The sequence below is a fragment of the Ruditapes philippinarum genome, unplaced genomic scaffold (genome assembly GCF_026571515.1).
Source record: "Ruditapes philippinarum isolate M1 unplaced genomic scaffold, ASM2657151v2 ctg19788_1_1_1_1, whole genome shotgun sequence".
Lineage (NCBI taxonomy): Eukaryota > Metazoa > Mollusca > Bivalvia > Venerida > Veneridae > Ruditapes > Ruditapes philippinarum.
In genome coordinates this window covers 1-15,591 of record NW_026863806.1, presented here as the reverse complement: position 1 = coordinate 15,591, position 15,591 = coordinate 1, and the positions used below count along the sequence as shown (strand labels likewise).

Sequence of the window (15,591 nt, the reverse complement as noted above, 5' to 3'; positions counted from 1 at the left end):
ATGGTGTATCTTTATTTTGTCCTCACCGTTAATCATTGGCCAATAGTGTCCATCAACTTTTTCTTCAGTTAAATTTTGGCAATTTCTAATGCTATAGTGATTCTGTATTTTATATGGAATTTGAAATACCACTTTAACATTTTCTACCTTAATGAAAAACCATTGAACACATAGCACTTTTTTCTTCAGGTAAGATACATCTTACATGTTCTAAAACCACAATTTAAACATTAATAAGATTAAAGGAATAATGTCCCTGGTTATAATTATTAACTAGCAAAGCGCACATATATATTAGATTTAATGTCATTGTTCATCCAAATTAATTGAATTATTTGATATTCAAAGGTCAAAAAGTCTTTTTTTGATTGTTGAAATTATTGCAACTATATTACAAACACAGAGTCGCTGATATAACTCCCAAATTGATATTCATAATTTAAGATATATAGAAAACACTCTGGAAACAATTAATAAATAGCTATCGTTTTCAAACGTTGTGTTGTAAATTAGATATTAAAATAGAGAATAACCGTTAATGTTTTGTCTTTCTATTTTTTACCCTCCGATTTTGAGTTAATTTGAAATTTTTATCCTTTGTGGCTGAGATGTCGCATCTAAAGTTTGAGGCTTCAGAATTGTAGCCACCGTTCATCCCTGCCTGTGTAATTGTTAGAAGGGAATGGGTTCGTTTTAGTAAAGAATATACACCCCTTAGCTCCTGCAGATAAGGTGGTTGTGTGCCCTGGTGTTGCTTTACATTTTTAACAGCCGATGTTTTCTTTCTTGTTTAGGCGCCATATTACCTGAATTGTGTTGGTGCGCTGAATAACCAAATAAAACAAATATCTTGGTATAATTCTTATGACCTTGTCCATTGTTTGTCTTTCAAGTGTTCTGTATTGCCATGCATTGTTCGGAATTGCAATCCGTTAAGAACAACAAATTAACCTCAAAATACTTAAATGAATTCAGCTCAAGGAGTATAAACCAACCGGAATATTGAAGAACATCTGCATATTAGATACGATGGGATTAGAAGAAAGTACAGGTGGTTTGAATGTGAAAGATGTTTTACCTATTGTAAATGGCAATATTGTGCCAGGTTACAAGGTAGGTTATTTATTATACGCGGGAAATCTAATTAGTTTATAAACTTATGACAGTTTATTTTGCTTCGAAATATTTTAAAAAGAATTTATCTATAACTTTTGTAGGAAATGAAACGTATCTTGAATTCACATATAAATATATCAGTTATCAGATAAATATATTTTTTATATCAATAAACTGTTTCTAAAATATTAGAAAACCTATTAACTTTAGTTTCAATGACAAATTTGTTTTGTTTAATACTTGATACATATATTTCTCTATGATATCAATAGCGCCAGCTAAAAATATGTTTGTAAAAAGCTTGGATATTATCCCAAACTTCTAAAAAGTGGACACTTTCGTCTTAGATTAGTTTTTTGTTTATTTAAGATATGGCAAGGAAAGCAATTCTAGTCCGATAGCAAGTAAACACATATTACTGTATTTGAAAGTTAAAATTGCCTGTTTCTATTAACGTGTATAATACAAGAATTATCGATATATGTTAAAAGAAGAAAATTTAAGTATATACGAAAACACGAAGTGTAATGGGGCTCCACTAATGTTTGTATTTTTTGACAATAACAGAATTCGATTTTTTTTTTTTAGATTAATTGACTATTTGATATACATATTGACCAAAAACTTGCGTGCAAATTTTAAGGTCACTCTATTGCCTCGTATTTTCCTATATCATAATAATCCCCCGCCGAAAGGATTTCTAGGCGGCCAACAAAGCATCCATGACGACAAACGCAGTGGACGTCCCAACGAAACGTCAAATCACATCGCTGTGATAAAGAAGCTGCTTGACAATGATTGTCGGATAACAATTCGCGAAATACACGAAAGATCGGATTGTAGCATTGGCACAGTGCATCGCATTATTTTCGATGAACTCAATATGAGACGCCTTTGTGCCAGGTGGATACCTAAAATGTTTTGACGGACGAACAAAAAGTGGAAAGGGCGCGGTGTTGCAATCAATTTTTCAGACGCTTTCATAGGGAAGGTGAACGTTTCTTGCGACGGATACTGACTGTTGATGAGACAGATGCATTTAAAGTCGGCCCATCTGCAAGGAAACAGATGTTCATCGTCTTCTTTGACGTCGACGGTGTGATACTGTGCCAAGCGGTACGCCTGGGTCAGACTGTGACGGCGAAGTATTATTCTAAGGTGAATAAATTTATTTAATCTATAATAAGATTTTCATTATTATGTCAATACATTACCTAATAATTATTTATATTTGTGTAAGTAATTATGAAAATAAATTATAACGACAATTTACTTATGGTTGTATTTCTTTATGCTTTCTGATTCTGAGACGCGATTTTATTAGGGCGATGAGAAAGAAGCGAGCCACGTAAATCGCCGACACGATATTTCATCACGACAACGCACCGTTTCATCATGCGGCCGAAACACAGTACACAATCAGGAAACTCGGCTTCGAAGTCCTCGAGCACCCGGCCTACAGCCCTGACCTCGCACCATGCCATTTCTTTCTGTTCCCGACACTGAAGAACGTCCTGCGGGGAGAACATTTTGATGATGTGGAAGAGTTGTCCTACGCGGTGCAAGGTGCAATTTCAGAGATAAATAATGGCTCCTACTTTAATAGTTTCATGTCATGGATCAACCGTTGTAAAATGTGTGTTTCCTTTCACTGAGAGTATTTCAAGAAGGACTAGGTGCGTGTTTTGGGTGACTCTCATACATGCGTTGAGCGTGACGTCGTTACGACGTTTGGCCGGTTTCACTGCGAATACCTTAGAAATACTTAAACTTTTACTATTAATTTTTATCCGATTTTGTTGAAATTTTGTGTATATGTCTATTATATGTTTATTTACAAAATGTAAAGAGAACGTCGATTTTCCACGAATATTAAAAATATGGCAGCATTTTTCCGCGTATTTATTGAACAGCCCTCGTACTTAATTTTTCACCTGAGTGGAGCATAACTCAAAAAGTCTTTAGGATGTCAACATGAAACTTCATAGGTGGATAGATCTTTTTGAGGAGGAATGCTGTGCACAAATATGATAACTCTACCCATTATACTTTTTGAGTGATTGCCCTTTGTTATTTTTCATACTAATTGTCCGGAGCTTAACACAAAATGTGTTAGAGATATCAACTTCAAACTTAAAAGGAAGATCATATTGAGGAGTGCAGCGTACAAGGATGCTAACTCTACCCTCCATAATTTTTGAGTTATTGCCCTTTCTTATTTTTCAAACTTAATATTTGTCCAGAGCATAACTAAAAAAAGCCTTCGAGATGTCAACGTAAAACTTCATAAGTGGATATATCTTATTGACGAGGAATGCTGTGCACAAAAATGATAACTCTACCCTTTATGATTTTTTAGTTGCTGCCCTTTGTTATTTTTCATACTTTCTCTCAAACGTGTTAGAGGTATCAACTTTAAACTTCATATGTGGATAGATCTCATCTTGAGGAGGAGTGCAACACACACGAATGATAATCTACCCAGCATTATTTTTGAGTTATTGTCCTTTGTTATTTTTAGCCATCAGTATTCACATAGGTTTGAAATTTGTTATCACTTTAGCCATCAGTTTTCATTACCAAAAGACCTCTTCAGATTGAATTATTCTGCTCTACTACATTTACATTCTTACAATGAGCAAACAATTCGGCGGGGGATGGCCATGCTAACATGGCTCTTGTAATTGCTTTGTATTGTGCGAAATGACACGACAAATGAGAAGCCCTGTAATACATCTCATTTATTTCGGGGTGATAAAGCCCTGTAAAACATCTCATTTAATTCGGGGTGATAACCGCACAATAAAATAAAAAATGAGCATATTTGTATAAGCTATTACATATTTTTCTATTTTGTCTGTTTAATTTGAATTATAAAAAAATATCAAAGTTTATGTTGTTAGGCTGTTATTCATATATCTTGATAAATAAGCATATCAACTCCAACATTATGCAATAGAGCAAACGACCCTGTATCATTAAAGCAAACCGTTTTTTATTTGTACATTTAGTTCAATCATGCATCTCCTATTGAAAAAGAAAGTGAATACTTTAGATCAAATCCTGAAAAGGGCGACAGGGTTCACTGTGTCGTTTTCGTAGTGGACGCTAATATTCTTGGACAAAATAACGTTTCTGATGGAACAAGAAGGAACATAAAGGAAATAAATGAAGAATTAAGAAGAGAAGGTAATAAATATCTGAACATAAATTATGTTAACCCTACATAAATGTATGATTCAATTAATTATGTAACGAGAAATGCTATTATATCACCATGCTGCTTTAACAAAACGTAAAACACATTTTTTTTTCGACGGGAAGTGTAATAAAGACTAATTAAATGTTCAAATCATTATACATTTACAAAAAGAAAACAAAAAACATTGTACTTATCAGTGTATGTACAATTTCGCATACGAAATGTCAATTGTATTTTTATTTTTATGTTATTTTTTAGATGTGCCGTCATTTGTTTTGCTGACTAAAATAGATAATCTTTGCGAACTCGTTGAGAAAGATATCAGGAACACGTATTCCAGTGAAAAAGTCAAGCAAGCTGTTGATATTGCCGTCGAATTATATAATGTTCCGGTAAGAGCATGGTATATACATTTTTACCTTTATGAATCGTTCATATCAAAAGTTGAATATGGAACACGCGTGTGATAAAATCAAATAGAAATTTGACATCTTTCAGCTAGACAACTTTTCGATTTTCAACACCACTAGCCTATGATAATCCTAACTCCGATCCGTGCATACTTATATTTAATTGTAAAATGAAATAAAACAATACACATTTATCCAAAAATTGAATACAGATTATTTGAAAAATTGAAAGTCGCCGACAATTACTTTTAAAGTCATCAGAGCAATATATTTAAATTTGAAACAATTATTTTCATTTGAAGTTACATTTTATTTCTCATTTTAACCAAAACATAGACCACTATACATGTATAATGCTTTCCGGTGTCTGGATGAAAAACTCGAAGTTTAGCAATTTGTCATTATTTGAATAAAGTTTCAATTTGATTAGGTTAAACAGGGCAACATTACCTTTGTTCATTGTCTAATGTCATAACGTTGTCGTTTTATTATTGTTTTAGGAACAAAATATTTTCCCGATAAAGAATTATCATTGCGAAACGGAAAGAGATACCAATAAAGAGATTCTGATACTATTAGCACTGAAACAGATGATGTACTTTGGAACAGATTTCCTCCGTTCTACATGATACGTAACTTCATCAACTGCATTTTGACTCATAACAATACATAGGAAAAAATAAAACAAACCTATTCAAGAGTGAATTGTTATATACTTGTCATACTGCAGCTTCGTTAAGTGTTATTCACACACTGCATTAAAGATATATATCACAGATTTTTTAGCAGAACAATTTCTAACAAAATGAATTGTTCCATTAATGTGATAACACCTTTATTCAAAAACCTTAAATAAGATAAGAATTTAAATAATAAAAAATATTTCACAGTATTTGATTTGAAAAAAGATAAGATGTTAAAATATACTTTTGGACGAATATAGCTTAGACAGATAAGATGTTTGAAAATGGCTGAGACATTTTGGGAGTTTAGGGTTAATTATTGTTTTATTTTATGAGACATATATCAGTGTATTATTACTATGTACGTTCTTCTATGAATCAAAGTGCATGTGTATGGCCTTACATTATTATATGCACAATTTAATTTTGTCACTCATAGCACTAATCCTAGTCATGTTCACGCTCCTATATTATTGTTTAAAAAGTCATACTTCCTTTACTCTCGATTTAAATATCACATATCATACTTTAAAACTATTCATTCAGTCTTGATTCTTATATTACAAAAAAATGCTTCTTCGTTTCTAAGCATTTTAGAATTCAAAACATCATTCTCAGACTAGCATAATTTGTACTCATTAATGCACTCCTGAATTATGTACTTCATACGCACATATAATACCTTTTACAACCTCCAACCCTTGAAGTATTTATTGGATATGGTCTGAGTTTTGGTTACCATTTTGAGTCTAGCCTACATATCATATTTCTTACAATTTTAAAGTTTTTACTCCAAGCATACTAATATTGTTAGGCATTTAAACTGAATGTTTATATTAAAATATCTTTTAGATATAATAACACACTTGTGTATTTAGTTCTTTATTGCATAATATAGTCGCTGTTTATATATATTCGTGTAGTACGAGTATATCCTAAGTAGAACATGTATTCTCTTACACTATTTATATGTAGCAACTCAACAGTTTAATAGAAATAATGTTCTATTGTTTTGTTTATTTGCTTGCATCCTGATATGAAGCGTGGCGACAATTAAATGGAATATGGTAATTTTGTGTTCAAAACACATTTATAACATCTGCAATACATGTAAATATTGAAGAAACAATTCCTATTATTGTCATGTCACAATGATATAACCAATGACGGTACTCAGATTTTAAATATTGTAAATTTATTGATACATCATGACATTTGAACAGATCCTATACTTAAGAATATAGCAATATAAAAATGCTGTTATAGTAATAAAAATACTTCATTATAAAATAATAAGATTCCAGCACTACTCAAATAAACAGCTTTTCTCGAACTTAAAGAGGTTACAAATGATTCTTACAATTAAAATTCATGTAACCATCTTCTAATTAAATTGCAACGGATAATAAGCATATATATATATATATATAATTTTTCACCATATATATATATATGGTGAAAAATTTAGGTTACAAAATGTATGTTTTCTTAAGATGAATTGACACCCCTATTTGTCTATATTGATGTAAACAGATAATGAAAAGAATAGCGAATTTGAGCTTTAAAATTTACAGTTTCAACGAGTTGTTTTTGTAATAGTGACGGTTGTTATATTACACTTGACACAGATACAGACACCGATTTCATCACACTCGTTTACATGTAGCGAGCTGGACTGCTTAATGTAGGGTGCAACAAGGGGTATATTAAATGCACTTTCTAACGGGGTTAAGAGATATGTTCTACTTTTTATTTTTTTATATAACTTTTTTGTGTTTTAATAACGTTTTATGCAGCACTCGATCGCAAGAGTAACAAATAAAAACAATAGCGCACGAACTGTTATCTGCAACTATCAGACCTGCATCGAAACAGTTAAAGTTTTGTGTCAAAAATTTAAATCAATATTTACAAAAAAAAAAGTTTCAACCCTTCAAATTAAATCAAGGTCGGTAGACTGTCCCAAATATCCAAAAAGTATATTCTTCATTTTATCATTCTATCATGTTACTTCCCTTTAAAAAATAAACATATGGTTATTAGTGAATTTAAAAATTCTAATGATTGAATAAATAAAAGGTAAAGGTCTGTTTATTGTAGTGTATCCTTACTGAAAGGGTCAGCCATTTCTGACTTATGAGAACACCTTTTGCTTGCATACCATGTACTCCCAACTACTACAACTATGCCAGGCACCGGGCGATAGAAATATCGGTAAACATTCATTTTAATATGTCGCGGGCTCACGAAGCGGCTATTTAATGATCCCCACAGAAACATTCATCTTCAAATTAACGTTCTTTGGGTGCTCGAACCCTTTAATTCCCATCCGAAGCGGACGCCTTAACACCGAGGCCAACGTACCGTAGTTAATATTGTAATATTTTAGTTTGATAACAAACAACGACACATATTTTGTCAGATTTTACCAAATGGCAACCATTAACATATGAAATAATAATTTAAAAATCCAAGTTGAAATACAATTGCTTGGGGAAATTCCTTCTGATATCCATCACGCCATGTCTAAATGTAAAAAAAAAATATATTGTCTTATGACCTCTGCAATCGGTTTTGCACAAATGTAATTCTAAAATCCTCATTAACGATTTATGCAAACAATGATACGATACGGTTGTTTTCGCTTGCTATTAAAATATTTTTTTTTTTTTTTGGTTATAAACTGCATTAACAACATTCCAATGACATTGATAAAAATATATTTCAGGAAAAGAAGTTGATATAAGAAGTATTATCAGTAATGTTAATTTGACAATAGTTAAGAAGTACATGATCTCTTGCCAAAATTTCATATGAAGCACTTTCGAATACGCCATTAATACCTATTATTACATACATTTTATGACCCAAAAAATTTGACATGTGAATAGGTTATTCAGTTCCATGTGATTATCATTTATATGATATGTTTACAGTTGCATTTCTTACAACGAACGATCGACAATTAAACACATCTTTTTAAAGTGTTCAAGAATGTACAAATTGATCAATTATTCTTTCTTAAGAAATCACGTTATATGATAGTTGTCCCCGTTTATTGTGGACTTATTATTTCACTTCATTTGAGTTCCCGGTCGATATGATGCTCTAAAATACCAACCACAAAAAAATGTAAAAAATTGTATAATGGATTGTGATTGGTGCATAAATCGTTATAAATGTCAAAATATGCGTATCTGTGTGACCCAAATAAAAAACACTGAAATTATTATCTGCGTGTTCAATAAAGCGATGTTGGGGTGTTTTCGCCAAATACCGGCTGTGATAGACAGGACGTTACTTTATGTAATCATTTTATATTTTTTTTGTGGACTTATGTACGAAGAATTATCCAAAATTAATGGTTTTTTTAGATATCCTTTTACGTCAACGTGTATTGTAGTGAATATGAATAACATACATTGTAGAATATTATCAACAAATTTTAAAAGAAACAGTTAACTGCGTCAATAAATAATTTTATATTGCTTTTTAATATGCACATTTACGGCACCCGGCGCACTGTAGGAAAACGCAATTAGTTATCGTATATTTTTTGGTAATAAACTAACAATTAACGAAGAAAACCCGCTAAACATCGCATGTTTCTTCCATTTCGTTTCAGTATATTTAAAATTATGTTATTATATGAAAAGGCGCAAGGAACGGCAATTAAGTGCTGACTGTATCCCGGTTTAAACTTAAAAAGTTAAAATCAAAACGAAATAGTTTTTTAAAAGGGAAAGCGAGGGATATATTATTTGAGAAAAGTGCACAACATGGAAAAACAAAAATGTCAAAGGGCATGAGGGCGAAATTGTATGAAAAAGAGACTTGGAAATTATTGGATGGAAAAGGGATATGTTTTCCAGTTAAAGCTCTGGGTAAGACAATTTACGAAAAAAGAAAAATTTTGTTTTCAGCCTTTCCCAAAACATTTAAAACAAAAGGGAAAAACAAAAATTTTTTTGTCCCGTGTCATCTTTTCGACAATTTCGGTTTAAAAAAATACCTTAAATAAAAACGTTGTAGTTTTTTTGCCCCCGGGGGTTTTCCCCAGTATAAGGTTAACCGGGCAAATGGAATGAATACTTATCAAAGATTGTAGGGTTAACACAAGTTTTTTTGTGTTATAACGTCTGCAGAGTCCCAAGGAACGGTTAGTACCCGAGCCCGGTAAGGAGAGTGCTCTAACAGTTCCGAGAGAATCTGCTCTGCAAAACTTTATAACAGGAAATAAACGTGCGTTGACGCTATTATAGCATAAAATTTTAAAACAGATTCATGATGTATAATTAATACAAAACACATATACATTCAATCCTTGTGCTTGAACGGTATTTATCCAATTCTACATGTTTTACGTATTCGTTTTATTTTTTCCGGGCCCAACAACTTGGGAAAGACAAAAACTTAGAACCGAACGATACTTGGAATTGATTTAAAATTGGAGATTTATTAACTCGAGAGAAAACATTAAATCACTCTACCCAAGGCAAAACATGACCCTTAGAAATTCCTAGATTGATTTCAGATTGACTGTAAAAAAAACGATCCGTGACCTCAAAATCGTTTTTTTTTCAAGCAAAATTTTTATTAAAAAAAGCCCGGGCACAAAAACATTTCCCAAAAAATATAAGAGCATTTTTAAATTTTAAAATATAATAAAAAACATTTCTCATATATTCTGTTTTATTTTTTTAAAAATTAAAGGGAGGTTAACTAAATTATAATTTTTTTCTTTGCCCCCCTTTTTTAAAAAAGGGCGAAAACTCAGTTAGCGGCATTTTATACCCGTATCCGGCTAGTTTTAAATGTGAAATATGGGCCCCCGAATCAAAATTTAAATTTTTACAGAGCGCACCTTTTGGCAGCCAAAATCTTCATTTTTTTTTTTTTTACTGGTCTGATGTATTGAATAGGTAAAACCGGGGTATAACAAAAGGTATGGGAACACATGGTTTGGTCCCGTTTTAAATGGGGAAAAGGGAAAAAAAGCCGAATTTTTTTATTTATAAGATAATAATGATTACATTATAAAACTCAAACAGACAAAACCCAAGGTTATTAAGTATTTAAAAAAAAATAGCTTTAGCGAAATTTAGATACAGCATAAAACTTGAAAGGTGGGGCAAAAAGAGTTAAAAATTTATAGTAAAAGGTTTTTTTAATAGAAAAGGAAAAAAATACATTTATAAAAACTTTAAATTTTTGAAACATTTTTTCTTGTCTGTGGGAATTGGACTCCCGATGATAGGATTAGAACTCATAATTGAGAAATTTATTGTTTTAAATTTTACAGTCCAATCGGTAATTACTGGCTACAGATTTTCCCAGGGAAAAGTGGGTCTTAATGCGTTTCTTTAATACATTGTATGGAAGCAGAAAAGGTTTTACTTAAAGGAAAAAAAACAACAAAACATAAAAGCAAACTAAATCAATGTAAAAGAGGCAAACGATGGGAATACTTATCGGTTTGCAAGGACATCAGGGTAAGATGATCACAAAATAAATTTCAAGCCAGTGTGAGTTACCACAGATTTAAACAAATATGAGGGGGGAAAATGTACAATTATATGTTAATGTAAATTTAAACATATGATAGAAAAAAGAGAACATTAAAAAGATTAAAGAACAAAGAGAAAAATAAAGAAAATAAAAGTACAAAGAGAAAATTAAAGCAGGTACAAAGAGAACAAACATTAAAACAGACAATAGAGCAAAGAGAAAAATAAAACAGTGACAGAACAAAGAGAAATTTGAGAAAGATAGTGGAACAAAGGAAAAATTAAAACATATGATAGAACAAAGGTGGTAATTAAAATACAAGAACAACATGTTTTCGTTCTTATCAACCTCACGTACATTATTGGGAAAATATAATCAATTCACTCTGTGTTTTACATATTTTGCTCAACTGTTATCCAACATCCTTCTTTTACTTGAATCTCTTCAATCTATACATCGTGCATCTTTCTGCTTACATGATTTTCTATCGAATATTAAAGAATGGAGAAAAGAGTCTGGCCCTTTGGTATCAGCTTGGAGAAAATTTGAAATAGGTGGAGACTGGACCAACGAGGTGAAAACGTGTTTAATGAGAAAGATATTATAAAAGGCCAACTTTGACTAATACATAATTATAATATGTACTTTTTGGTAATTTATCACCGTAATGTCAGGTTAGATGATACAATACCTGCACGACAAAGTAGATGGAAAAATAGTTCGAAAACGAACAACAAAAATGTTTGCAATTTAATTATATATACTTTTTCGTCATTTCAATTAACGGAACACTCTTATATTCGCTATATATATTATTTGTTGATAAGTTCACTACTATCCAGTACAACCATTTAGCATCATCAGTGCTATCCTTCTAATGAACTGCACAGTGCTACTATAATGCGCTACAATTATGAAACTCTAAGGCTGGTGGTTCTAATTTTTCATGTCATTTACATATATATTGTTAATTATTGTCCAATGTCAAAACCTTATATTGTTTAAGGCACGATTACATATTATCACTATTGATTATTTGTCTGAAATGCCACATACAACACGGCGTGCATTTGAATTGCAGATCTACAAACTTTGACACAAACATGTATTATAATAAAGAATTTTGAAACTCAACAGCTACTGAAAAAACCAACAAAGGGAAAAACAAAAAAAGTAAACCAAAAAGGAAAAAAGAAAAAAATCAAAAGCACAAAAATAAACTATGCTTTCACTGTTTTCGTACGCGATCATCATTGCTTTATAGGTACACAATGAGTACACGTGCATTTCGTCAGATATTATGACGTCACATTAATAAAACAAAGATAACGTTCGCACCGTGTGATATAAGTTAGTAAATATCTAAAGGCGGAGAATTTTAATTGAAATGGACATTAAAAATGGAACTACAATATAAATGTATATTATGAAATACAATAAATCTAATCGAACAAATTTTTAATGTGTCAAACAATAATTCTTTTCATGTTTCAATGAATTAATGAACGTCTTGTTTGCACTCGCAGTTGCCATTTGCATAAAATTGGTTTAGACTGTTTTTGGTATTTTCAATCATTTATTTATATAATGCAAAATGTGTAAAATACATTATTTTCCTTCCATTTCCATAGTAACCGAATGCAAAATTTCCCCCCCCCCCCCATTTAAAAAGTCGATGAAAAAAGGTTGTGCCAGTTAATCAATAAATATTTTTTGCATTCTTATTTCAATATAGATGAATTAAAGTGAATAAGTATACGTTCATTCCGAGTAGGGTAGTGGTTAAAGACGTCTGCCTAGTATAAACATTGATTTTCAAGTTAATATCTGCAATTGTGCATATATTGTTTAAGCGTGATTTAAACTTTGAGAAAATAATTTTTTGAAATTGGTCGCGTAAAATTGAGGAAAATAAAGAATCCATAAAGAATGTCCAAAACGGCAAAATTGAAATGTTTCTAACTCTGTTTGATTGAGCCTGTTCATGGATGGTATAGTTCAGTGCAAACTACCGGCAATTAAGCAGAATTCAACATTTAAACAAGAAAATGGTAAAACTGTCACTTAAGAAGCATCCGCAGATATGTTCATAAAGCGGGAAAAATTGTATTTTCCTTTTTAAATTAGATCTCTGTAAATAAACTAATGGACAATTGTTGTGTGTGAAATTTACGAGAACATGAAATCTTGTTAAATTTATAAACCAAAATGAAAGAAAAGAGAACCAAGAAATGTCTTTTTCAGGAATTGAACCAAGGTCTCTACACTAACGAAGAAAACATCCTACCACCCCTACCACTACCTTGTTACGCTGACCGATTACATATAATTAGTAAGTATATATTTAGGTGGTGAAAGATTTAGAAGATAAATTGTATGTTTTTATAAGATATATCGATAACTCTATATAAGTGAAAACAGATGATGAAAAGAAAAGCGAATTTGGGCTGTAAATTTACAGTTTAAACGAGATATTTTGTAATTGTGACCTTACTTTTTTCCACCTGACACAGATATCAACACCCCTCATCACGCTTGTAAACATGTAACTAGCAGTATAGCTTGATGTAGGTGCAACGTGGTATATAAATGTCAGTCCTACACCGGGTTACTGTGAAATGTTCTACTATTTCGTTTCTTTAAAGGACAAATTTTCTGTGATATATATTGTGAAGCACTCGATTGCAGGGTGAAAAGGCTTTCTCTGCAACCAACAGATATGCGTACAAACAGTGAACAGTTGCAGCTAAAATTTAAGTCAATATTTACAAACTGAAACGTTGCATCTCTTTACATTTTATCAAGGTAAGCATTGCAAAAACTTTATTAAGATGTATTTTCGTAGACCAATACCTATATTATTCATCTAGTTCAAAAAACATGTACGAGGCTTTGGTTTATCCTTTCACTGCCACAAGGACGGCATAAGCCGTCCCTATTATTTTCGGCGGACGGTTTTTGCCGTTTGTATAATAATAATAATAATAATAATAGTAGTTATGATAATAATAATTTTAATAATAATAATCATAATAAATATATAGATAATTATACTATCGACAAAAAATATTATTATACTAGCAAATTTTGAGACATAAATAATTATTTAATACTAATAACAAATAATAATAATAATATTAATTAATAATAAAATAATTTCGTAGAAAACCGTCTGGCAAATGGGTGATCAATAAATAAATAACCCTCTGGCAGCGAAAGGGTTAATTTTATCTTTTGTCGACATTTTATTTCTTAAAACGCCCAAACTAAAATGTGTGGGTTAATAGTTTTAATGGTAGAAAGAGTACCGGGTATATTTATAACTGCAATAAACATTCTGTTGAGTGAAAAGAAAGAAAAAAGGACACTTTGATGTTATTTTGGTGTTTTTTTAATAGAATTACCATTCCGGACAGCAATGATATAACTAATTCCCGGATCAAATGGCATAATCAACATATCACAGTATGTGTACTTAATAAATTTGAATGATAAAAAATACAAAACAAAACGCGTTTAAACAAGAAAGATAAAACAACAAAACATGCAAGGACAGCAATAACAAAGCCATAACATTAAATTAGATTAAACAAAAACACCCACAAAATACAACTAAAAGAGCCAAAATATATTGATGTTTGCATAAAGAACCTATTTATCGTTGTTCTTTGCAGACTGCAGTTGAAATTGCAACTTTCAGCTTACCTCGAGTACCAATCGTTTGTAGAGAAATTTGAAATTGAAATGTTAATATTATGCACCTATTATTCATTGTTATATCTTCTCACTTATGGTCATAGTTGATATGCACAAGACTCAAGGTCTGTGTCAACTCAAAATTTGGTAAATATTTTCGACAACTTTGCAACGCATCTAACACCAATACACGTATATTTTGTCGTTATTGATAAAACTAAAAACGATATCATTAAAAAAAATATTTTAACAAGTGAATCCATTATCAAAAAAGAAATTAAAACTGTTTGAATCCAAGTATTCAATGTTTTACTACTTTATACCTAAGAATCACAGGTTTGTTTGGAAAACAGCAGACATGAATGTAAGACATAGTCACTTTAATTTACTCTTCAGTTGCAGGTTTGAACTGGTGAAGTAATGCCTTGTTTAAGTCAGAAACATTTTACTAACTTAGAGCTTTAGAAAGTATTTGTTTAAACCCGTGCACAACTTTTACACATTAATCCTAGAATGCCTTTTATACTTTACATTTTGTCACTAATAGTGTAACAAGTACGTACTTTCTTAAACATCACTAATTACTAGCCTCGTATAGTGACATAAGACATTGTGCTGCGTTAATAACATTTTTGATTTTACATGTTTATGCAAGGAATCAAACATTTAGTGTATTACATGATCTGAAAGTGAATTTGCTAAAATGTGTGATCTTATAATTGACTTAAATTTGTTAAGGAAAACAATTGTGAATGTCTTATTGCATAAGACAAACAATTTCTAAGTACAGATGCATGTATGAATGCGGCAATAAATGAAAAAAAAAGATTTGATACGCCCCCAACAAATAGGTTGTAATTTTTCTAATTTCATTTTAAATATTATTTGAATAAAGACAGCAGCATGTAATTTTGTTAATTTTGTCAAATATAGTCCTACCGAATTGTGTCACTAGATCCATATCAAATTATTGAAA

At 31.1% G+C, this 15,591-nt stretch overlaps 1 protein-coding gene across 1 annotated transcript; it reads left to right on the top strand.

Moving 5' to 3' along the window:
- The first annotated feature begins 498 nt into the window (after positions 1-498).
- LOC132723394 (interferon-induced protein 44-like) lies at positions 499-5,378 on the top strand. The gene is made up of 4 exons (XM_060708108.1): positions 499-1,113; positions 4,128-4,305; positions 4,577-4,710; positions 5,229-5,378. Exons 1-4 carry the CDS (start codon positions 1,030-1,032, stop codon positions 5,355-5,357), a joined length of 525 nt encoding a protein of 174 aa, XP_060564091.1. The 5' UTR covers positions 499-1,029; the 3' UTR covers positions 5,358-5,378.
- Positions 5,379-15,591: the final 10,213 nt, after the last annotated feature.

Coding starts and splice junctions, on each gene's coding strand:
- LOC132723394 (XM_060708108.1), top strand. CDS start 1,030: ATGGGATTAGAAGAAAGTACAGGTGGTTTGAATGTGAAAGATGTTTTA. Junction 4,306..4,576: donor TGAAGAATTAAGAAGAGAAG/GTAATAAATATC, acceptor GTTATTTTTTAG/ATGTGCCGTCATTTGTTTTG. Junction 4,711..5,228: donor TCGAATTATATAATGTTCCG/GTAAGAGCATGG, acceptor TTATTGTTTTAG/GAACAAAATATTTTCCCGAT.